The sequence below is a fragment of the Ranitomeya imitator genome, chromosome 6 (genome assembly GCF_032444005.1).
Source record: "Ranitomeya imitator isolate aRanImi1 chromosome 6, aRanImi1.pri, whole genome shotgun sequence".
Taxonomy (NCBI): Eukaryota; Metazoa; Chordata; class Amphibia; order Anura; family Dendrobatidae; genus Ranitomeya; species Ranitomeya imitator.
The window spans coordinates 516,137,670-516,164,540 of NC_091287.1; the positions used below are offsets into that span (position 1 = coordinate 516,137,670).

General features: G+C 41.1%; 1 protein-coding gene across 1 annotated transcript in view; it reads right to left on the bottom strand.

Moving 5' to 3' along the window:
* The window catches only part of CSMD3 (CUB and Sushi multiple domains 3), a 2,093,798-nt gene extending 2,071,902 nt beyond the window's left edge, over positions 1-21,896 (bottom strand). The window contains exon 1 of the mRNA XM_069731799.1: positions 21,536-21,896. Coding sequence (XP_069587900.1) covers positions 21,536-21,698 — 163 coding nt within the window. The 5' untranslated portion in view covers positions 21,699-21,896. The remainder of the gene's footprint in view (positions 1-21,535) is intronic.
* Between the last annotated feature and the right edge of the window lie 4,975 nt (positions 21,897-26,871).

Sequence of the window (26,871 nt, forward strand, 5' to 3'; positions counted from 1 at the left end):
TTCAGTAAAATTAAATTCTTCCAGAATTTAACAAAAATATTGATTTCTCATAATCCAATTTTTTTCCAATCCACTCTACACAAGTCCAGCAAAATGGTGGCCAGCTGGCTGCAATATTGCTAAACCGTACGGGGCAAAACCGGCTAAGATAAAATGTATACTCACCTCACCAAACAGCTGTCCAGTTATAACAACAGAATGCCATCCGGTTCGATAAACCTCTTTTTTTGTTTTCCGTCATTGTAAGCATCCTCTTTGGCCTGCTTCACTCTGCACCGGGGCTTCCTATGATGTGTCAGCCTCTGACATGTCCTGTTATAAAGACTTCGACGGCACAAGGGCATAACATGAAGTTAAAATGTGCGCTGCAATGGCATAGTGTGCAGTGACTGCAGTGACGCTAGATAGTGAAGCAGGCCAAAAAAGATGCAAGTGACAGATTAAGAATTTAGAAGAGTCACGGAGGCTGTGGGCTTCGGGGCTCGCAGGACAGGTGAGAGGTGAGGTTAATATTATTTTTTTTCCATCCTAAGTAACATTTAGTTTGTAATGAATGACTTCTCTGCAAATCAAATTTTTGGTCAAATTCGAGTGATTTCTAATACTGGTAGGTCTCTCCAGCAACGTGAGCATCCAATCAAAATGAGCAGATAGTAGAATAGGAGCAACAGCTTTTAAAACAGTGTATGACGAAATAATAATGTTTGACCCCAAATCCATGTTTTATAAGATAGATGGTATAACTGTTATCAGCTTTTGGTATAATTTCACTTTTGGTGGAAAGGACAGGATTTTTTTAGTCATTTGTAAGTAACTGTAACACTTCTTCTAGGAAATGTCTAACACCGTCAGTATCTGTGAATGTCACCAAAATATTTTCATGCTAACTGCTAAATTAGACACACGAACTGCAAGTGAGAAATATCACAGGTTTGGGGAAAGAAGCTTACAGATACAATTGCTATGTGGTAGAAACACAGACATGGAATCACTTTATGAAAGGTCACTTCTTATAGATGTCATTGTTGGGGTATTTTTAGATTTTGGGAAGAAATACAATAAATGATTCGGATTATTTTTCTCTCGAAAAGAAAATTACTGCAGTATCTTATAGATACTTAAAAAGTAACAGTCAGAAATGATATACACAGAGGCAAAGAAATGTACAGAACTCTCCCAGTTAGATGGGCTATTGCTTTAGAAAACTTATTTTCAATAGCCCTTCAGGGAATTTTGAGTGTGTTCTTCATTTAAGATGTATAATAGGCTATAGAGAGTCTATCTCTATTTGTATCATACGCAAAGTTTATTGATTTAAAATTTCACAGTGTAATGCCTAATTATGTCTGTGGTGGCGCTGCAGAAGAATGAAACATCTATTGAGAAGTTTGCCCACAAATTACAGATGATCACTGAGGGTCTTTTCTAACAAAAAGTGAAATATTGCAATATCCTTAAGCGATGCCGATCGCACACCGCCACGCGCTGTTCCAAACTGGTTGCCCTCCGGCATCCAGGCAACCTGAATCTCTGTGTGGAGTATCAATGTGCAGTGAGATACCTATAATGGACTATAGAAAATCCTCATTCTACTGAACCAGATTTCAGTTAGTTCTGACAAAGGTTCCTCTGTGGACCGGAAAGGTTTAACGTGTTTGTTGGATGCATAATGAATGGAACCTTCTTTTTTAACGTCAAATTACTCCTTGAGTGCCAAGTTTTTTCTATAATTGATATTACGGGCTGGATACCCTACTTGGGCACCACTAGCTATTTATCGTATGAGTGCCGTGTTTTTTGTTGTATTCAATTTGTAATATACTCCCGGTCAGCATTCTGCATGGTGTCCTAGATATCACACCTGGTCTGGTGAGCAGCTGTCTCCTGATTCTGGAGGAGCTGCTCACTCACCAACTAGAGTTTTCCTGTCTGGCAGAGAATGGTTATAAATGTCACATCAGACACTGCCCCCAATCTCTGCCAGACCCTCCCCCTCCTGTCCAGCCTCCTGTGCAGTACAAAGTGCAAGACAGCAGGGAAATGACTCAGCTGATTGGACGAACCAGGACGGAAAAGGCTTCTACATAGGTGAGGATAATGTGCTACGTGCATCCATCCCTCATCCATCTCTTCCTCATCCATCCATTCATCCACCCCTTCCTCATTCATCACTCATCCATCAATCACTCCCTCATCCATCTATCTCTCCCTCATCCATTCATCCATCCATACAGCCCTCATCCATCTATCCATCCATTCCTCATCCATCTCATACACAAATCACCATAGACTGAGGTTCTTCAGCAGTCGAGATGTATTATGTAGTATACATGTAGATACATCCCTATAGACTGAGGTTCTTCAGCAGTCGAGGTGTATTATGTAGTATACATGTAGATACACCACCATAGACTGAGGTTCTGCAACAGCTGAGGTGTATTATGTGGTAGATATATAGATACATATCCATAGACTGAGGTTCTGCATCAGTTGAGGTGTATTATGTGGTATATATGTAGATATATACAACACTATAGACTGAGGTTCTCCAGCAGCTGAGGTGTGTTATGTAGGATGTATGTAGATACATCACTGTAGATTCCTTCCTTCCCAGTACTCCTATGTCATTGGTGATGTGGGTATAAACATAAGGATGAATGACCTCGAGGAGATCAAAATATCCAACACCGCGGAGTAACCATCACGTGTGATGAAACACGTGATGGTGTCTCCGCGGTGTTGGATGTTTTGATCTCCCCGAGGTCATTCATCCTTATGTTTATAGTCCTTTTACTAGGCACTGCTCCTAATAGCCAGTTTCTTACTCCACACTGATGAGGGGCAAATACCCCAAAACAGCTGTCTGTGGATGGATACCATGTTTTGGCATAGATGGTTTTCCTTTTTGGATGCTGCCCTTCCCGTGGTTGTTCCTTCCCGGTGAAAGACCTGGCTATTTATTGCTTGCATTGAGAAACACGTGATGGTGTCTCCGTGGCTTTTCTACATGCATTGGTGATGTGGGGACATGTGACGCTCTATCGCCGCTGTGCATGTGGTGTGGAGTGCAGTGATTGTGCTGCTTTCCACAGATGAGGACACAGGAGCACTGATCTGTTATTTCCAATACTAGAATGATGACAAATGTCAGTTCTAAGAGAAAAAAAAGAAAAGTAATACATAAATTATGTGCACACCTATATAGAAATATAGTTATTTGGCTCAAAACTCCATAGAAACAATTACAATGAGAAAAAAAAATCCCTTTCACTGACATCTGGACATACAAATATTCACATATAAATCTAATATGATATAAATCACAGACTGCCTGGATCCATCAAAGACACTTCTTAAAGTGAACTTGTCATGCCCCTAAACCCCATTGACCTGCAGGTATAGGGTAAATCTGTAAGTTAATAGCTTTATGAAGCTGTGTGGCTGCCTTGCTGAAAGTGCAGCTACTGGGAGAAAATGAACTTTATTCTTCCATGGAACCATCAGATTTCAGTCATTGGGGTGTGGCCAATGTAGCTTCAGACATTGTACACCGCCTTGTAGGTGTAAACCCACCCTGGCACTTTGATTGACAGCTCTTGGTGCAGCACATTTGTGCAGAGCACGCTGTCAATCAAAGGGCCCTGATAGCCTTACACTTTGCACTCACAATGCTGTTAATGATGACTGTTGTTTCTCCGTGCACGCCTCAATGACTGAAAGCCCTCGGCCCCAGGGAGGAACAAAGTTTACTTTCCCAGGGAGATACGCTTTCAGTAAGGTAATCAAACAGTTTTGTAACTCTATTTACATGAAGATTAACGCAATATTTGCAGGTAATTAGCGTTTGGTGATTTGACATGTTCACCTTAAAAATTCGAAAATTTAATGAAAAAAAAAGAAAATTTGTCCTCCTAAAATAGAAAGATAGAAACCCGTATATGTGATAAAATGACATATCTGTGATTGTATTTAGGCTGCAGGAGCCTGTGCATGTTGTTGGGATTGTCATTATCATCATTTTTCTGGTTACAGTAATTGATTCTAAAGTCTTAATTTTTATTTTCCCAGAAGAAGATACATATCATTTCTAATTCTTATGATTTTATGTGGTGTTTCAATATGACCGTAAAAAAATGAAAAAAAAAGTCAAATGTAATGTTGCAGTCTTTCATTAATCTAGCTCTGGAGGAACTTCTAAATGTATGCAAGCGAGCTATATAAAGGTAATGTTCCATTATTTTTTAAAATATTTCACTATGTACAAATTGTAATGGCAAAAATATTTCAACGTACTGCAAAGTACAGCTTGTTCCAAATAACAAGAATAAAAAGCGTAAGTCAGCGGTATAGGCTGAGAAATAAAATGAAATGGCTGAATAAAAAGTCATTTAAGAAAAAAAATCAAATAAGAAAAAATCTGCATCCCATTTACAAATTACCCAGAATTTCATACAAATCAAAAGACAGACCTTTATGCTTTTTATTACCCAGGGGTCAGCAATCTGAGGCACTTGTGAAGCTACAGGGGCTCGATTGTTCAAAGATGAAGAAGACGTATGTGAGATATTTGGCTTCCAGGTCCTAAAGTTTACACAAGACCATTCTACTGTCACTACTAAAAAAAAATTTGTGAAATTTGGAGAAGTTTTCATCCAGATATTATGACGATTTCTTCCTCCAGTCACCCTATAAGATTGACCCATCTGTTCAAAAAAGACCCATCTTATCAGGATTGATGAAACACCCTTAAAAAATATCCTCTTGCTACATTTTGATAGGAATGGTCAATAGGAAACTATGAAACGTACTGCAAAATACTCAGGGTGCTAGCGGGGATGTCACCGAGGTCACGGCAGTTCAGCTGGGATGGGAAAGCAGCCTCAGTGACCGGAGGTAACCTTAATGATGTCACCGCCAGTCATAGTCACTGACGCTGTACTCGCAGCTGCTCATTCCCCAGTGGTTGTCAGCCTGGAAGGTCGCATTTTGGCACCGTCCAGATTGAAAACTTTTAATCTCCCTGACATGGATTACAGTGTGGGACAGAACGTTGGCTAGGTGAGGGATAGTGTTGTTTTTTTTATTTTAGTTTTATTACAGGAGAACGAGGGCTTCGGTGGAATAGGCGTTAGGAGAGTATAATTGTGTTTCTTATTTTTAAATGAAAATGGTGAAAAGTGTGTTTTGTTTTATTTCTAATAAAGGACTTTATTCTGGCTGAGTCTTTGTTTACCATGTAACTATAGGATTAGTAATGGATATCTCAATTACCAAGCTGTGGGCTTGATGTCACGTGACAATACAAAGGTAACATCAACCTCACAAATATTAACCCCACTTGCCACCGCTGCAGGGCAAGTGGCAAGAGCAGGGCAAAGCGTCAGAATTGGTGCATCTAATAGATGTGCCTTTTCTAGGCAGCTGTGAGCTGCTATTTTTAGGCTGAGGGGGCAATATCCAGCCTGAGAATACCGGCCCCCAGCTGTTTGCTTTAGCAAGACTGGTTGTCAAAAGGAGGGACCTCACGCTGTTTTTTTCAATTACTTATTTAAGTAATTAAAAAATACGGTGTAGGAACCCCTCTATTCTTGATAACTAGCCTTGCTGAAGCTGACAGCTGAGGATTGCAGCCCGCAGCTGTGAATTTTGCCTGGCTGGTTAAAAAAAATACAGGGGAATCCACGCCGTTTTTTTAAAGTTATTTATTTACAGTGCAGGAGCTGGCTAATGAATACTCTCATCAGCTGTGCCTGCTCTCGCTGTTATTAACGGCAGCAGGTGTTGGATGATGGGATCAGTTGTCCCATCAGCTGATACCAGTGACCGGAGGTAAACTTTATACTTCCAATAACAGCTGAGCACTCGCTCTGTCATTTGATTGGCGGGGATGGTTTCACTGCCGATCAGAAGTGGTGTTTGCAACACAGTCATACACATGACAGCGCAGCAAACAATGGATGTTCGGGCTCCCCATTCAAGTGAATGGGTTCTGGGTTTAGGTCCGGGTACTGTTCTGGTACCTGAACCCAAACTTTTTGTAACTGTTCTGCCAAACCTGCCGGACCTGGACATTCAGGTGTCTGCCCATCTCTATTACTGATTACATCTGTCAAAGGTCAAAAGCTCAAAAAAGCTACCTTGAACTAACTTGGCTGAAGCCATGCCATTTGACAGATTCCAGGGTAACCCTGATCTTCACCCTTTAACCCATGTACAGGGATCTGTTCTTAAAACGGGGTCCATTGGATTGCTTCTGCAGAAGAGCTGTAGTGTAGATTAGCAAATCAGACGCAAGAGAATGGTCTGGTTCCTGCTCATAACTAGGTTGATGTAGGGGCAAAATCATAAAGAAGGAGAGTAGTTAAAGAACTATACAAAGTCAAAATCAGGAATGTCCACTTTGAGAGTAGCAAGGCGCAAGTTACACAGAAGCAAGTCAGATTATAATTGGCAGCAGGCAGCAGGATTTCATGTTCTTAAATAGATTGCAGCCCTGCCCAAACCACACAGCACTATCCCAGTCTGGAATGGACAATAAGTCCCAAAGGACACAAAACTAGAACTATCACCCTGCGCAGCACCGCCTGATGACCGAAGCAGAGGCAGGGAGGGCAGACTTGTATACAGATGTCACAATTTGTCCAAAGATTTTAAGTTATATGGGCAGCACAGTAGATCAGTGGTTAGCATTGTTTCTTTGCGTAGGTTTCCCCATTTTTGTGTGTGTTACCACCAGGGTTTTCTGATTTACTCATACACTGTAAAGACATATTGACATAAAATTTAGATTGTGAGCACCAATGGAGATAGCCATGATAATGTTAGTAAACGTTGCAGAATATGATAGTGCTATATAATAAATACAGTTTTTATTACTTATCCTTAATTTAGGAAATGACTTAATCATCATGGGGGTTCAACCGTGAGTACTTAACAGGCGCATCTCCGCCCTATTCCATGTCAATGGAGAGTGCTGGAAATAGTTAATGGCCAATGAATTGAAAACTTGGGAAAAACTCTTTAAACTAAATTAATTTTTGTTTTCCTAGTTTGATCATGAAAAAAAGTTTGTCAGCCCATTTTTTCTGTTTTAATTAAAGTTGCTCTAAATATACAAATCAGACGATTAGATAGCCTGTTGGAAGCCAATGAGTCCTAGCTGCACAATTATTATCTGATGATTGAAGTGACACTTTCTTGGACTTACCACCAGCTGTAGGATGATATTTTTTTAATGTCGAAAGATATAAATGTAATTGGCAGCTTATTGATTAATGTTGATGGACTTCCTACAAGGGTTGCCGAAATACCATTTCCTACCTGCTGTTCAACTGCATTCAAGGAGCAAGCTACGGAGGTATCTACTAATCTGACGTTTCGAAGCTCACTCACCGTCATAGAAGGCTGCCTTTGCTTCTACCATATGGGCAAATATGTATTTAGTGTAAGATTGAAATTTGAGATGTTGCACTCCACTAAAATAAGGGTACCGTCACACAGTGACATTTTGATCGCTACGACGGCACGATCCGTGACGCTCCAGCGTCGTAACAATATCGCTCCAGCGTCGTAGACTGCTGTCACACTTTGCAATGTACGACGCTGGAGCGATTATTTCATGACGTATGTGCGATGTAGAAGCCGTTGGTTACTATGTGCACATCGTATACAATATCGTGCACACCTTTGTTACACCATGCGATCATGCCGCCACAGCGGGACACTAGACGACGAAAGAAAGTTTCAAACGATCTGCTACAACGTACGATTCTCAGCGGGGTCCCTGATCGCAGGAGCGTGTCAGACACAGCGAGATCGCTGGAACGTCACGGATATATCGCTCGAACGTCACAAATCGTGCCGTCGTAGCGATCAAAATGCCACTGTGTGACGGTACCCTTAGGGTACCGTCACACTATAACATTTCGATCGCTACGACGGTACGATTCGTGACGTTCCAGCGATATCGTTACGATATCGCTGTGTCTGACACGCAGCAGCGATCAGGGATCCTGCTGAGAATCGTACGTCGTAGCAGATCGTTTAGAACTTTCTTTCATCGCTGGATCTCCCGCTGTCATCGCTAGATCGGTGTGTGTGACACCGATCTAGCGATCTAGCGATGCGATCCAGCGATGCGTTCGCTTGTAACCAGGGTAAACATCGGGTAACTAAGCGCAGGACCGCGCTTAGTTACCCGATGTTTACCCTGGTTACAAGCGTTAAACTAAAAACAAACAAACAGCACATACTTACATTCTGGTGTCCGTCAGGTCCCTTGCCGTCTGCTTCCCGCACTGTGACTGCCGGCCGTAAAGTGAAAGCAGAGCACAGCGGCTGTGCTTTCACTTTCACTTTACGGCCGGCAGTCACTGAGTGCGGGAAGCAGAGACTGCAAGGGATGTGACGGACACCAGATGTAAGTATGTGCTGTTTGTTTTTTTTTAGTTTAACGCTTGTAACCAGGGTAAACATTGGGTAACTAAGCGCGGTCCTGCGCTTAGTTACCCGATGTTTACCCTGGTTACCCAGGGACCTCGGCATCGTTGGTCGCTGGAGAGCTGTCTGTGTGACAGCTCCCCAGCGACCACACTACGATTTACCTACGATCACGGCCAGGTCATATCGCTGGTCGTGATCGTAGGTAAATCGTATAGTGTGACGGTACCCTTAGTCAAGAGAAAGGTGACGAAAAAAAATCTCAATACCCTAAATCCAACTCCATCCTTTGTAATAATCTTGAATTAAGAAGGCTTTGCGTGCACGGACCAAATTAAATAATATTCACCATCCACTGCATTGGGAATCTCATTACTCATGATAATGACAAAATCTTAATGCCTGCTATGCCCTGAAGGAGGTTTTCCCTCAATACAACATTCTCCAGTGCAAGCAAATTGCAGAATTATCTTCCATTGTTGGGATCGTTGAATGTAAGCATGAACGTAAGCACATTTAATATATTCTATGCTCCTACTCAATCGCTTCATATTGGTAAATGAGGTTTCACTTTACAGAGACAAAAGCCATATGCAATTCATAAATGGTAATTAATCACCTCATTAGTCTAGGTGTCGATGCCCAAGAGGTTAGGAATCCGAGCTTTCATAGAACATATACGTAGAATAAAACTTCATTCTTGATTTTATTAGTCTGGTAGAGGGCTCATCCATCCCACCAGAACAGTGCCCATTCCACTTAGGTAGGTCTGTGCAAATTGTTCTCATGGGATCACTGAAACTATTTCAGTTACGTATTAATTACCGTGGACCTAACAGCTTTCCTTTCTCACAACGAAAAGGTTGCGCGATAGATTTTTCATCCTGTTATTTATAACATAGCGACAGTCAGTTGTGAAACCTCTACAAGTACATGAACCGTGGCAAATGCCGAATGACACATGAACAGAGTGGGCCCGATTCATCATTTGTGGGGGAGGGGAGTTTAAGTCACTTTATTTTTTTTTCTTGTGGCACTCGGTGACTTTTTGTGCACAATTTTTTTTTTAATATGGTGTGTGTAGTTCATGAAATTTGAGCAAAATTTAAAAGGCTCTTTATTTTTTGTTTGTAATTTTTGTGTGTGTGTGTGTGTGTGTGCGCCTTTTTAGACCAAAAATGCCACACACAGCTGAAAAATTTCTGGCACACAAAAAAAGTACTTAAAAATGCACTTTCATCAGAGTTTTTATTCTCATAAGATTTTGCAATCCTCATATTATATGGCAATTGCTCATTTTGTCCTTCTACCCAGCTAATTATTCTCTTTTCCATTAAGTCTAAGATATCATGTGATTAAGAACAGACTGGCTGAATCCTTCCAAGCTCCATGGAGAAGCAAGACGTCTCTTTTCCCTACATTAGTCATCACACTCTTTAACTCCTGACCCAGCTTCTCTCGCCTCCCTCCTGCCAGTGTGGTAGAATTATTGTTCTAATGATGACTCATGCAGGGAGAAGAGACTTCCTGTTTCTACATTAAGCTTTAGGGGTAAGGTTTCTCCTTGTGGAGAGTGACATACCAGCTCTGGCTTGTCAAGGTAAGGAGGCTTATTTGCCGCTTCCTCTGGGAAGCTTAACATGCAAATTGCCTCTTCAGAGAAAAAGAAGGACTTGAACTCTATAGCGCCTCCTGTTGTAAGTAGCGATCCTACAAGTCACAATCTACCCTTTAATGAGTTTTGCAATATGATTTAGGATAAGAGCAAATTAGTATCTCAATTGAGATATTCACCTGTCCCCGTTCCACCACCGCACTGTGTCTTCTACGTCCTCTGGCTGTGACGTTCAGGTCAGAGGGTGCGATGACGTGGTTAGTGCTCGCCCTCTGCCTGAACAGTCACTGCAGAGAGCCGGCAACGCTGAAGAGCAGTGGTCAGCGAGGAGAGGTGAGTATGTCATTTTTTTTTTAATTGCAGCAGCAATATAGGGTATATGGTAATCATGTCAGCATAAACTGCACTGATATGATGCGCAGTATATGGGCCATATTTTTCTATGGAGCATCTTATGGGGCCATAATCAACCTATATGCAGCATTATATGGGACATATTTTTTGTATGGAGCATCTTATGGGACCCATCATGAACTTTATGGAGCATTATATGAACCCATCATTACCAGGAGCTGCTGCATTTCCCACCCTAGGTTTATACTTAAGGCAATAAGCTTTCCCGTTTTTTTGTGGCAAAATTAGGTACTTCGGCTTATACTTGGGTCGGCTTATACTCGAGTATATACGGTAATAGAAAAAAGAACAAAATACATAGTATTTCTTCTATCTATCTATTCTATCTATCTATTTGTCTATTTATCTATTATCTATCTATCATCTATCTATATATCTATCTGTCTAGGGCAGCATTGTTGCTCAGTGGATAGCATTGCAGCACTGGAGTCCTGGGTACTAATCCCAAGGACAACATCTGCAAGGAGTTTGTATGTTCTCTCCGTGTTTGCATGGGTTTCCTCCGGGTTCTCCGGTTTCCTCCCACACTCCAAAGACATACTGATAGGGAATGTAGATTGTGAGCCCCATCGGGGACAGCGATGATAATGTGTGCAAACTGTAAAGCGCTGGGGAATATGTTAGCACTATGTAAAAATAAAGATTATTATTATTTGCATTTATTTTGTCACCTATCTTTTTATTGTTAATCTATCAAACTCAGACTAGCAAAAGGGGAATAGGTGAATTCTCCAATGAGCCCCTGTTCAGGAGTGGGACCCCCCCTGTGTCAGCAGTAGTTGGCCCAATATACTTTGTTTTACTATGCACAGACATCAGCAACTCATCATTCATATATCTAACTACCCAGTTTATTATTATATAGAATCATTAGTTAATTTTGTGAATGAGGGTAATATAGTATGTTCATATGGTTCATATCTATCTATTATCTATCTATCTATCATCTGCTATCTATCTATCTTTCTATCTATCTATCTATCTATCTATCTACCGTATTTTTCGGACTAAAAGACGCACTTTTCCCCCCAAAAAAAGGGGGGAAAATGGGGGGTGCGTCTAATTGTCGCAATGCAGGCTTACCTAGGTGGCAGAGGTGCGGTGGCAGAGGTCCGGTGGCAGAGGTGAGGTTGAGGGGGTGTGGCGGCAGAGGAGGCGCAGTAAGCGGGGTCCCTTTCCCTGGTATGGTGATGCAGCAGGCCCGGTATGCAGCAGAGCCGGGTGAATCCTCTTGTTATCGGTGGTGGCGGCCATTTTCCGGAGGCCGCGCGTGCGCAGATGGAGCGCTCTGCTTCCCGGGGCTTCAGGAAAATGGCCACCGCGATCTCCATCTGCGCACGCGCGGCCTCCCGCGGCCATTTTCCTGAAGCCCCGGGAGCAGAGCGCTTCATCTGCACACGCGCGGCCTCAGGAAGATGGCCGCGCCCACCGATAACAAGAGGATTCACCCGGCTCTGCTGCATACCGGGCCTGCTGCATCACCATACCGGGGAAAGGGACCCCGCTTACTGCGCCTCCTCTGCCGCCACACCCCCGCCACCGCACCTCTGCCACCGGACCTCTGCCACCGCACCTCTGCCACCTAGGTAAGCCTGCATGGTACGCCAGGGACCCCTCTCACGCCATACCTCTCACTGCACGTCCTGATCCCAGCACCTCCTGATCCCAGCACCTCCTGATCCCAGCACCTCCTGATCCCAGCACCTTCTCATCCCAGCACCTTCTCATCCCAGCACCTCCTCATCCCAGCATCACCCCACCTCTGCCGACACCTTGCCTCCTGTGACCCTGCTCTGCCACCGCCATAAGATACTGTAAATTCGGACAATAAGACGTACCCCCATGTTATAAAAAATCTTTTTTTCTGCAATTTTCACCCCAAATTTGGGGTGCGTCTTATGGTCCGGTGCGTCTTATAGTCCGAAAAATACGGTATCTATCTATTATCTATCATCTATCTCTCTCTATCTATATATTATCTGTTATCTATCTATCTATCTTCTATCTATCTATTTATCTATTATATATCTATTATCTATCATCTATCTATCTATCTATCTATCTATTATCTATCTATCTATCTATCTATCTATCTATCGTATATCTATCTCTCATGTCTATCGATCTATCTATCTACCTATCTTTCCTCATGTGATATATTCCTGCCCGGCACTCTATTTCGAGCAGACTGCATTAGTGAGAGCAGCAGCAGAGGCGCAGGAGACGGACGGCTTTTCTATAGAACACTAGCACTGATACTGAGAACTGCTGACACCTGCTGGAAAGGATAAATACAACTGTAACATGACTGTCCAAGGAACGTTCCTTGGCTGGTCAGTAAGAAACCCATCATTTTACACTCAGCCGTGTTCTGCTTGCTCTTAAAAGGAAGTGGAATCATTTTTTGAATCTTGATTTGTCTACAATTCATGGGAATACGATACCATGCCTTCCAAGTATAAGGGACTTCAGGGATTAATGCAAGAATTGATCATTATCTCTATGCACGATACGATGCTGATCTTCAGGCTATTATATGAGCCTGGTATGTTAAGTCTAACCTTACATTATAATGATGATTATTAATATTATTATATATTGTCATATCACTCCAAACCATGTTACAGCATGGATTCCACACTGTAGCAACATGCGCCTGGTGGCTCCATATTGTAGCGCAAAAAATGCATTGTGGCCTTCATACACATTAGAATAAAATAGTCCAAAACTAAGTCACATGTTCTTTTGTATGGGGAACTCAGGGGAGAGGTAGCAGTTGGCGAAATGATTTTTTGGACAACAGCTATCCAAAGTATGGGGCTCTTAGAACTCCCTTTTTCTACACAGGCTTTATTGGACAAGCTGAAGGAGGCCAGCACAATCCTATTCTCCTTATGCTTGTCAGGAGAGAGACAGGGTCACACCATGCCTACACTTCAAAATTTTAATATAGCGGTGTCAATAGATTACTTTGATTAATTATCAAAATGCAAAACGAATGAACAAGTGAGAAATCTAAATCAAATCAATATTTGGTGTGACCGCACTTTGCCTTCAAAACAGCATCAATTCTCATTTTTTTCTAGGAACACTTGAACAAAGCCTGATGTCTTGTAGGATTTTAGTCAAGAGTAACCAATTATTTCAAACAAGTGACAATGATCATCACTTTTATACGTAGGTGGAAAAATAGTCTTTAACTGAAACAGAAATAGCTGTGTAGGAGGCTTGAAACTGGGTGAGGAGCAGCCACTCTACTCCAGAGGTAAGGTCTCATGTCATAGGTCACACACCATGGAACTACTGAGCATATCAACAAGACACAATGTAGTTATTCCCTCCCAGGCAAAGATTTCAAAGCAGAATGGTATTTCAAGATATGCTGTTCAAGCTCTTTGAAGAAGGTCAACAAAATAGGCCATGTTGGAGACCGTACACGTAGTGGTCAGCCAATGAAACTTATGAAGCAGACGCATCAGGCTTACTTCCCTTTTAAATCAAAATATGTTCTTCAGTATCATAAGCTCACACCTGTCACCAACCAGTGAGACCCATCTAAAGTCACCTAACTTTCGGATAAGGCCAGAAGTGGTCTACATGGAAGGGTGGCACCTAAAAGCTATACCGTTGAAAAGGGATCAAGACCAAATGGCTCAACTACATATGAAAAAAGGAATTTAGGTACATAAAAATGACAGCGGGTGATCCTTGGTGAGTCAAAATGTGAAAAATGCAGCAGTAACAAAAGGGATTTTTTTTTAATGAAACGTGGGAGAAAGGTGCAATTATGAAGGTTTGCGGGAACAGTGAAGCATGTTGCACTCTTGGGGCAGCATTTCAGCAAATGAAATTTGAAATTTGTGGATTGATTAATACTGAGAAATGCAACAAAGTCCTTGAAGTGATGATATACGTAGGCCCCTCAGAGTCATGATCTCAACATTATGGAGATTACATGATGAGCCAATAGGATGCAAGTCTACATCCGCAGAAGATTTATGGTTAGCTCTCCAAGATGTTTGGAAAAACCTTCCTACCGCTTTCCTTCAATGACTGTGCAAGTAAACCTAGAAGAACTGGTACTATTTTGAATATATAAGGTGGTCACACCAAATATTGATTGTTTAGAGTTCTCTTTTGTTTATTCACTTAGCATTTTGTCATCTGTTCATTTATCAATTCATATAAATTAAATATAGTATGACAGCATATATATCTATCATACTATGCTCTGGCTCTCCATCAAATCTAAGAAGGAGAGCCACCCAACAACCTAAGTTCCCGTGGTATATAAAAGGATGGTGTGTATGGTATACTTGAATGCAAATTATACACTGTTTGTAATTCTATATTATCATAATGAAAGTACATGTGAGCAGTAATTTGCTTTTCAAAGATAGCCTGATAGATGACTCAGTACATGAGCATGTCAGTATTGTATCTATTGATTGCAGATATTCAAGGTCTTGGTAATGGCATATCCTTGGTGAAAACATGCTATAAGAAAGCTGTCCTTATAGTTCAAGAAGCTCTCACATCTAGAGTTGAGCGAATTTGTTCGGATTTGGTTACCGAATCTGAATTTGCCATATTCGGGCCATATTCGAACTCTATTCGTGCCGAATGTATGTTTGTTGATCGGTTCCGAACATATTCGGTAATTTCTACTCCCATTGACTGTAATGACGTTAGGCTGTGTTCGACAAATATTGCAAAAAAATATTCGATGCCGATCATATTCGGAGCCAAATATGAACAAATGTCCTCAACTCTACTCACATCAAAGTTTTTATCCTCTTAATATATTGTAGTCATAACATTACACAGCACTGTGTACTTACAATTACTTATTTTGCCTTTCAACAAAGTTCCTTCTTTTCTCTCTCTATGTAGAAACAAAGAGCCTCTCTTCCCTACATGAGTCATCCCCCTCTTCATCTCCTGACCCAGCTGCTCTGCTCCTCCCTTCTGCCAGTGACTTTTGCAGTGATGACTCATGCAGGGAAAAGAGCCTTCCTGTTTCTACATAGAACTTAGGAGAATTCAGCTAATCATTTTTCTAATCACATGATGTCCTAGACCTAATGGAGAAGAGAAGAATTAACTGTGTAGAAAGGCAAAAGTAGCAATTGTAAGTACTGTATAATACATACTGTAATATGATGATTACAATATATTAAGTGGATTAGAAATTTGATGGGAAGAGGAAGGGTGCTTCTTTAGTATTCTGTGGCAGATTTATTAATTTTGTTTAAAAATTATATAGTGCAAACCTACACTAAACCGTTGGATAATACACCAGATTAATCGGGGTGGCTCATGTTCAATATTATATTGTTCACAAACGTAATAGTTTTTTGTCTAAATTTGCACCACCTGTTGGCTCGATTACTTTTATCAAAATTCTTGACAAATTTTGTCATAGTAACATAGTAACATAGTTAGTAAGGCCGAAAAAAGACATTTGTCCATCCAGTTCAGCCTATAGTCACAAATTGTCACAAATTTTCACATCATAAATCATGCACCTTAATATATGGAGCAAGCAAGCAGTGTCCAAAACACGTCAATATGAAAATGAGTAGTTTTAACTTATTTACCTCATTTAATATGACTTTATTTAACATTTAATACTCAATTTAATAATCTTCAAAGTGTTTTTTTTTTTATAATAAGAATATGCAACTAAATTGTTATTGAATAGCTAAACTGTATGGCAGATCCTTCTATTTTGTCAGCCAATAAAAATGAAAGAATTTAATGTTGGCTCAATTTGTTTCTTCACCTCATGCCCATACTTGGCAGATATTGGGGGTGCCGTAACGTACATCACTGAAGATAGAATTATCAAAGATTTGAGAATACTGTGCAACTAATGTAGGGACTAGTGTTGAGCGATACCGTCCGATATTTGAAAGTATCGGTATCGGATGGTATCGGCCGATATCCGAAAAATATCGGATATCGCCGATACCGATATCCGATACCAATACAAATCAAGGGGACACAAATATCGGAAGGTATCCGTAATGGTTCCCAGGGTCTGAAGGAGAGGAAACTCTCCTTCAGGCCCTGGGATTCATATTAATGTGTAAAATAAAGAATAAAAATAAAAAATATTGATATACTTACCCTCGGACGGGCCCTGGTTGTCACCGCTGCAATCGCCATGCTTTTCTTCCTAAGAATGAGCGCTTTAATGACCTTCGATGACGTCGCGGCTTGTGATTGGTCGCTGAGCTGTCATGTGACCGCTCACGCGACCAATCACAAGCCGCGACGTCATCGAAGGTCCTTAACGCGCTCATTCTTAGGAAGAAAAGCATGGCGATAGCAGCGGTGACAACCAGGGCCCGTCCGAGGGTAAGTATATCAATATTTTTTATTTTTATTCTTTATTTTACACATTAATCTAATTCCCGATACCGATTCCCGATATCACAAAAATATCGGAACTCGGTATCGGAATTCCGATACCGCAAATATCGGCCGATACCCGTTACTTGCGGAATCGGAATGCTCAACACTAGTAGGGACCTAAAATAGAAGCTGGGAAAATTTGTAAAAACAGAGTTCAACAACAAATAATGAAAAGTTTATAAAGATCTGATGAAAACGAAATGGAATTTCCCAGAATCCTGACATCCTGAAATTACAAGAGATGGTCTGTTTAACATCAATGAACATTCATTCAAGAAATATCTATTTTTACGCACATGTATAATTTCGACCAATGGTCTGTTGTTCAATGGTAAGGAACAAATACATTCTGCCAATAGCATACTAAGGTTTCATTGTGTCGGCGTAATCATTTCTTAAGAAATAGAACCTAATGATTAATAATAAGAATCAAATTGAATTGTGAATTGTGATTGTGGGGTTGGACCTGGAATCTAGATGGATCCAAATGGTACATTTGGCCCATATAAAAAGACCAGTACTATTAAAGGCTCATTATAGTTGGAGGCCCCATTCGAGATTTTGCATTGGAGACCTAGAGCTTCAAATTAAGCCATTGTGTTGTAGAATATTGTATCGTTAGTATTTTAGGAGTAAAGATGGATAGATTGACTTGCAAAACTTAGGTCCATTGACAAGATCAGTAGAATCTGGCCACTATTTGGGATGCTTGTGATACTCGCGAATCTCTTACCTTGTGGGATCCCTGTCATGGTGTTTGAATAGCTGGCCTGGAAAGGTGTCACCTTTGTGGTCTGACAAACAGGTGACATCTTGCCAGCCTGGCTAATCAAAAGTCAAGCCTTGAAGGTAAGAAATTCCTAAGCTTCCAGTCAAGTGGCCAAAGACTACTGACCGGGCAGAGTGACCGAAGTCCTGCAAATCAATCCACCCATTAGTAATCTGAATCTTGGCCCACTGGAAGATCTAATGGGCCACCCTTACCCTGTATGTAGTCATTAGCTGATAGTCAGAAGAACCTATAGCAACATACCCATCCTGAAGGATATCCTCAATATGCTATCACAATACTTATTGGATTGTAAATTGTGATGCAGAGGTATGGTAATCTCCAAGGGATCTAAGTGAACCAGGATCGTCAAAGTATGCAGGCTTTTACTTTTAATGTTCAGAGGCCACTAATCTTTGGTCTTCAACTTTAAAGGATGTTTGCATGACAATGACTTAAAAGTAGCTGTGGGTGGTTTTTGCATTTCCTTTCTCATATCCCTTCAGTAGTTTGTAGGAGTAGCGGGCTTCGATGCTGGAGTTTAATAAGCCAGGAGACATATTTTGCACAATTGCTGAGATTCCCAATGAATGTAGAAGACACATAATGCTTTCTGATTTTACCCCCCCTATGGGAAAATAGATGTCATTTTACTGATCGCCACTGTTTTCTCTTCTGAATCCTGAGCAGTGTGTTGCATTACATGCTTGCCTGCTATTCATAATAGTGATTATTCTTCAGAGGGCAAGTCATTACCTTCATCTGAAATGGAGCACTCTCCTTTCTGGTTTTACTTCTGCACCGGTAAGGAATAATTCATAATAGAAGACAGGTATTAGCATAAGTAGCAGCCGCCAATGTGTTTAAAATCGGTTTCCAAATCAAGTTCATCACAGCAAGAAAGCATTCTGTTCTGTACTATCCATATTAACCAACGCACTCCTGCACGGAGCACGCAATTTACTAGCAGAGCGGAAATACCATAGGAATTAATTAATAAACTGGAGAGCCTGGTTACATATTCATATCTCCAGAAATGGAAAAAACACCGAGGTAGCAAACAAAAATATTACACTTGATAAATTGCTAATGCCAGAGTTTTATGCACACATGCACTCAGCCATACAGCTATAGATAGCAGTGACATAGGTGCGTTAACAAACACACACATGTATATATTTATATATATGTACAGCATGTGTATATATACATGCGAGTATTTATATATACATATGCATACTATATAAGAATTCATATATATATATATATATACATATATATATATATATATATATATATATATATATATATGTGGGGTATATATATATATATATATGTATATATATAGCACCTATATATACTTGAGTGTACGTATGTAGATTATATGTATTTATATATATAGTACATGTCTATATATATATATATATATATATATACTGTACATGTATGTACACACACATATATATATATATATATTCATATATTTAATTTATATATGTATATATTTACAGAGAGAAGGGCATTAATATACTGTGTATGCTCACATAATTTTATATATATATATCTATATATATATATATATATATAGATATATATATATCTATATATATATATATTATTTATACACATACTTATATGTTCATATGCAGGGGTAATTATTGAAAGTCTATGCATGACTATGCAGATTATTTATTTACACTATAGTATTCTAATATATTTCATAAGTGTTGGTGGGATTTTTATTTTTCTAAACGCCCCACTGCCCGCCATGAATACCCCCCCCACCAGAAGACATAACCTTCTTCATCAGAGTTGATAACATTCTGAATATTCACATGATCCATTTGGTTGAAATTGACTCCCCTTCTCCAGCACATCCCTCTCTGTGCCGCCCTGTTGCTCATTTCCCTTCCCGTTCCCCACAGTGTGCTCATCTCCATGTCTCATTTACACCACATTTCTCAGATCCCTCCTCCCCACCTGTTTTCTGCTTCCTAATTTCCCAAATTCCCATGCCATCCGCCTCTTTTTTTTTTTTTTTTGTCCCTGGCACCCCTTCTCCTTTCCCTCCGACATCTCTGGTGCTGCCTTCAGCCATGTAATCACCCAATTTCACACTGATTGCACAAATCATGGCTTTTAATAGAACATATTATACATATAAAAAAAAGGAATAAAAACAATAAAAAGGGAAAGGGGCTGAAATGCCATAAAGACACCCCCAGGTTTAGCAGTGATTTCACCCTACACCCTATTTGGTATTTTGTAAATCAGACCCAAATATTGATTTTCCCATCAATCAACAGGTATCATTACAAGTTACTTTGTTCCAAACATAAAACCAAAAAATGACATTTTCCTTTAAAGCTCGTCTCCCAGACTGTTCCTTTTCGGTTTTGAAAGATGCTGCCTCCTTGTGTCTTCAAATCACAGAGCAGCACTATAATCATCTGTTATAACAAGGTCCCTGCATTAGAAAAAGTCACCGGCAATTGAAAATGTCTAAAAGCCACAAAACGACAATGCATCATAAAAACCTCCTAAGCATAAAAGCTAAAAAAAAAAAAAATCCATAAATGATTCCTCTAGAATTCCACAGATATTCGCATGTTTCAATATTGAATCTAGATGATATTTTATCCTATAGATTCCAATTTTTGCGATGGGTAGAATTTCATGAAAAAAATAAATAAATAAATAAATAAATAAACGACAATTTATTGACTGCCTTCATTACATCTCCAGACCCGCATCAAAGCAAAAGCTTCCTGTAATTAGAAAGGAGATTAACATTCCAGGCATGCTACCTATCTTCAGATATAATGTCAGATAGCATGCGATGGAGCCACCCCCCCACCTCCCCAACCTCAGGAACATGAATGATCGTTTCCATTGAATGCGAATGGGACTGTGGGGTCCTCAGAGCCGCATTCACGATGGAGCTTGGGGGGGGAAATTTTTTTTTTTTTTTTTTTTTAAATCTTTAATCTAAAATGCCTATTAAGTTGGAACGATCTGGATCCTGGTTGTTCGTCCTCTCCTGCCTGCATACAAACCATACAGTCTAGTGTGACAATGCTGTGTGCAGAGTTGCCATTGAGTGGGAATATGAGCAGAATGGTGCACATAATGCCTTATTTGTTGGCCATTTGCAAGCCCCTTCCTGACAGTCAATTCATTGGGTAGACTGATCAGTGTTAAGATTCGGAGCACAGTTCCCCCCCCCCCCACCACCACCACCACCACCACCACCACCACCACCACCACCACCACCACCACCACCACCACCACCACCACCACCACCACCACCACCACCACCACCACCACCACCACCCCTGATATTCCATATTCCCGAATTACACATATGAATTGGGTGACGTGACACTTCCCAGCACCTGTATCCTAACAGCATGGGAAGAACATGCCAGATCTGCCCCTGTGGCTCAATGTCAGGCGGGCTGCTGCTGCTGCTGCCGCTGCTCCTCTCCATCCCAATGTCCCGGTAACTAACAGAGCCATCCCCTGTATTCCATCAGCAGCACCATATGCCCATTGCCTCTTTAGCAGCAGGATCGTTACAGATCCTGTAGAACTTTGCGCCAAGGGTTAACTCCGGCAGCACACATATGTGACAATCCTTAAGACAAAAAAAAAAAAAGAAAGGATGAGAATGGAGAAGACGCACAATAAGATGGTACAGGGAGGGGGGTCTTTCTGCCCAGATCCTTCTATGAGTCTACTGCAAGGATATGTATCCGGCAGCCCCAGCTTCAATCACTGCATTGAACAGTACATGCATCTGCCTGATTCCAGCAGCCTCAGCAGCAGTCACATCCCTGCTTCATCCTACCAGGAGATGCCTATGTGCAGGTCCTTACCTCTCACACATGTAAGCGTCAGTATAAAAACCAGGTAACACCATGCCAATCCACTTTGCATTGCCATTTTCCGTAGACATAGGGAGCGCACAGGTCCACATTTAATACATCCCAAGTGCTCTGCTGTCTTCTGGGCTGGAGTGCAGGTGCAGATCGCTTTCATATTATCCTCTAAGATTCCCTAATCCTCCTCCTCCCTTCTTCTTCTTCTTCTTCTTCCTCCTCTTCTTCTTCCTTTGGCCGAGGAGCAGCGCAGTTGTTGCTGTTGTTGGTCACAGCTCAGAGTGAATGGTGTTTCTGAGATACCAAAGCAACCTTGACGAGGACTCAACCATCTCTCCAACAGGGGCATCAAGATACTAGATTGTTTCTTCCCATTCCCCTCCTTCCCCTCCTTCCTCTCCCTCCCTCCCTCCTCCTCCTCCTCCTGCTCTCCCCGTAGCCAAATCCTAGATCAGACTGGAGGAGTAGGCAAGGGGTTAAACAGAGCGCAATCGAGGGGCGCAAAAAAAAAAAAAACGGATAATTAGCATGTGGCAATTGGGGCAAAAGCAAATGCAATGCAACGACGAGGAGGATCGACGCCGCTTGGCACAGCTCCTCATCCACTACTGTAATAGATGCCTGGAATTTTCACCGACGCCTCAAGGAGAAACGCAGGAGATAATAAAAGCTATCAATTCTGCACTCCGAGCTGGAATCTATCCCGGCCGCTCTTAATCTTTTTTTTTTTTTTTGCAAGGATTAATAAAAATAAAAATGAAATTAAAAAAAAAAAAGAAGATAAGAAGAAGTCTGAATGCAATGTGGGTGGAGGGGACTGAGGAATATGCCAGAGGAGGATGAGTGGGCAAAAGTGGGGAGGTTAGAAGAACAGGCAAGAAGTGGCTTTAGTGGGACAGGAGCACGGAAAATATCACAGTCTGTGCAGGTAAGGGTTAATACCCAGCAAAGAAAGAGCACGTGTGCCACCTACAGGCTGCCGGGCAGGGATCAGTTAATATTTACCACCCTGACTGGTGCACCCAGGTCAGCCTGTTGCATTGATATACAGTGGGCGCCACATTTGGGAAGGTTGGAGGGGGGGGATCGTTACTGCAATGGGAGAAGGAGAGTGTAGGTGTGATCTCTGCTCATTGCTGCTCATCAACCGCCCACAATCATATATATATATATATATATATATATATATATATATATATATATATATATATATATATATATATATACATCCTCCCAGTGTACAGATCTGCAGACTAATTATCCTTCGCCTGTCATATATAATTATACGTACTGGGCTACTTTTCTTCTACGAAGTCGACCATAGCATCGCCACCTGTTTATTATGCGCCAGTGATCCAGGCAATAATTATAGAGCTTCTATGAATTTGTGACAAGGGGGAGGGTTAAGAAACATATCTCTAATAAATAGGTGTTGTTATATTATCTTTAAAGAACAGGTAACACGTTTCATATGTTTATGTAAAAAAAAGAATATATATGTGTATATATATATATATATATATATATATATATATATATATCTTTGTAAATATGTAGTAAAAAAAGTAATTGCAGGCAGTAAATATTTTGGAAATAAATGTAGCAAATGTAGTAAATATGTAGATAACTATGTAAATAGCCCATCGTAGGACATCTCCATGGCATATATGGTTTTTTTGGTCCTGCAGGGTATGTCACCCAGATCCTCCATCTCTGTATAGGGTCACACAATCGTAGATTTTCTCATCATGGATTAGGTCAATAACAATCCGATCGGACTTTGATCAGAGTTTGATCGAATTCTCTAGGATGAGAAAATCGGAGCACACGGTGAGGAGAAGACAGAGAACCACATTTTCTCCATCTTTTCCTTTTGTGTGAGTACACAGAAATCGGACTGCACTCAGATGACATCCGAGTGCAGCCCAATGTTTTCCACACACACATAGACTTGAATGGATGAGGGTCATGCTATTTCAGAGCGAAATCATCATAGCATGCTGCAGTTTTTTCACTGACAGTGTGGGAGAGCCCTCTGAATGACAGTTTTGTTTAGCTATATAGGTATAAGGAATCTTGAGACCACATGTATGACATTTTGGATCCTAAGTAGCTGCGACATAATAGTTGTCATTCCATTTGACGAATCTAAACATTGGGAATATGACTAAATAAGATATTATTATTATTATTATTATTTATTTATATAGCACCATTAATTCCATGGTGCTGTACATGAGAAGGGGATAAATAAAAATACAAATATCAGTTACAGTAAACAAATTAATAATGACAGACTGGTACAGAGGGGAGAGGACCCTGCCCTTGCGGGCTTACATTCTACAGGATTATGGGGAAGGAGACAGTAGGTCGAGGGTTGCAGTAGCTCCGATGGTGTTGAGGTGGCCGTGTGGTCATTACACGTTGTAAGCTTATTTGAAGAGGTGGGTTTTCAGGTTCCATCAGAAGGATCCAAATGTGGTGGATAATCGGATGTGTTGGGGCACAGAATTCCAGAGGATGGGGGATAGTCGGGAGAAATCTTGGAGGCGATTGGGTGAGGAGGAGAGAAGGAGGTCTTCGGAGGGCCAGAGATTATGTGAGGGAAGATATTGGGAGATTAGTTCAGAAATATACAGAGGAGAAAGGTTATGGATGGCTTTGTAGGTCAGTGTTAATAGTTCAAACTGGATACGCTGGGAAATTGGGAGCCGGTGAAAGGATTTGCAAAGAGGGGAAGCAGGAGTGTAGCGAGGAGAGAGATTAATTAGTCGGGTAGCAGAATTAAGGATGGACTGGAGGGGTGCGAGAGTGTTAGAAGGTAGGCCACAGAGGAGTATGTTGCAGTAGTCGAGGCGGGAGATGATTAGGGCATGCACAAGCATTTTGGTAGAGTGAGGGTTGAGGAAAGGACGGATTCTGGAAATATTTTTGAGCTGGTGGCAACAGGAGGTGGCGAGAGCTTGGATGTGGAGTTTGAAGGACATGGCAGAGACAAGGGTTACTCCAAGGCAGCAGATTTCTGGGACAGTGGAAAGTGTGATGCCATTCATTGTGATAGATAGATTGGGTAGGGAAGGCATGCAAGATGGAGGAAAGATAATTAGTTCAGATTTGTCCAAATTGAGCTTGAGGGAGCGAGAGGAGAAGAAGGAGGATGTGGCTGATAGACATTCTGGGATTCTAAAAGCAGAGAGGTGACGTCTGTGCCAGAGAGATAGATCTGAGTGTCATCGGCATATAGATGGTACTGGAAGCCATAGGACTTTGTGAGTTGTCCCAGGCCAAGGATATAGATTGAGAAGAGAAGAGGTCCTAGGACAGAGCCTTGGATACTCCAACAGAGAGAGGGTGAGATGAAGAGGTAGTGTGGGAGTAGGAAATGCTAAATGTGCAGTTGGTAAGGTATGAGGAAATCCAGGATAGGGCAAGGTCTTTGACACCAAAGAAAGAGAGGATCTGTAGTAGGAGGCAGTTAACAACTGTGTTGAAGGCAGAGGACAGGTCTAGGAGGAGGAGTACAGAGAATTGTCTGTTAGCTTTGGCTGTAAGTAAGTCATTACAAAGTTTGGTCAGGGCAGTCTCAGTGAAATGGTGGGGATGGAAGCCAGATTGTAGGTTGTCAAAGCATGAGTTAGATGCACAGTGAGAAGAAAGTTGAGCGTGGACGTGCTGCTCAAGGAGATAGGAAGCAAATGGGAGCAGAGATATGAGGCAATAGCTGGACATAGTACTCGGGTCAAAGGATGGCTTTTTGGGGATAGGTGTGATTGTGGCATGTTTGAAAGCAGAAGGGAAGATGCCAGAAGATAGTGATAGGTTGAAGAGGTGGGTTAGGGATGGGATAAGTGTGGTGGTGAGGTTGGGAAGGAGGTGGGATGGGATGAGGTCAAGTGCACAAGTGGAGAGGTGCGATTAGGAGAGGAGATGAGCAAGCTGTCCTTCAGTGATTTTGGAGAGGGACATTATGGCATTAGGGCATTGGTCTGGCATACAAAGGGGTTGTGATGGTCGGACAATAAAGACTTGCCTTGTTTGGTCTATCTTGTTCTTGAAGTGTGTGACAACGTCCTCGGAAGAGATTAGGGAACTCAGAAGGGGCAGTGGTGGGTGGAGGAGGGAGTTAAAAATGTTGAACAACTGATTGGCTGATTGTTGTTGTGGGATAGAGAAGATAGGAGGGATGGAAAGTTGGCCTGTTTAGCAGAGGTGAGAGCTGATCTGATTGCCAGTATTGTTTGTTTGAATGTGGTAAAGTCATCTTGTGAATGTGTTTTTTAGGGTATAATAGGCTTTGTTTACTATCATGCTCTACCTGGACTTGGAGATGTGTTCCCTATTCGGCTCCTCCAATGCAATTAATGGCTACAATTTCTCATGCTATAAAATCTATATATTTTATTCACATGCTGGCTAAACGCTCAACAGAGTGCAATTCACATTGCAACTAGTGGGGTCCCAAACATAGACACACATAATATAAGCATCTACCAACAGAGTACGGCAAACTGATTTTTTATTTTTTATTTTTTTGCACTCATCTAGCACCATTCATCCATCCATCCATCCATGCATCCATCCATTCATTCTGGAGATACGTCAAGGAGAAAAGTGTACTATTCAAATTAGAGGGTTGGTGTGAGATTTTTACAATAACAATAACCTATCACATTATTCATTTCCACCAGTTGTGGTTGCAGTAACTTTGGTTTACACTTGAGAACAAGACATATATACAGCTCTGGCAAATATTAAGAGCCCACCACATCAAACCGCTGTCATGGGCAGCCCAATCTCCAGACCTGAACCCCATTGGAAGCCACTGGAATGGAATCAAGAGGATGATGGATAGTCACAAGCCATTAAACAAAGAACTGCTTACAATTTTGCGCCAGAAGCAGTGTGAAAGACTGGTGGAAAGCATGCCAAGACGCATGAAAGCTGTGATAAAAAAGAATCATGGCTATTCCACAAAATATTGATTTCTGAACTCTTCCTGAGTTAAAACATTAGTATTGTTGTTTCTAAATGATTATGAACTTGTATTCTTTGCATTATTTGAGGTCTAAAAGCACTGTTTTTTTTTTTTTTTTTTTAATTTTGACCATTTCTCCTTTTCAGAAAAAAAACCTAAATTTATTGCTTGGAAATTCGGAGACATGTTGTCAGAAGTTTATAGAACATTAGAAAAATTTACATTTTACTCAAAAATATACCTAAAAAGAGAAAAATCAGACAAACTGAACATTTTGCAGTGGTCTCTTAATTTTTGCCAGAGCTGTAGTTAGAACTTTACATGGAAAATGTAGCATAAAATGGGATATGTTGTGTCT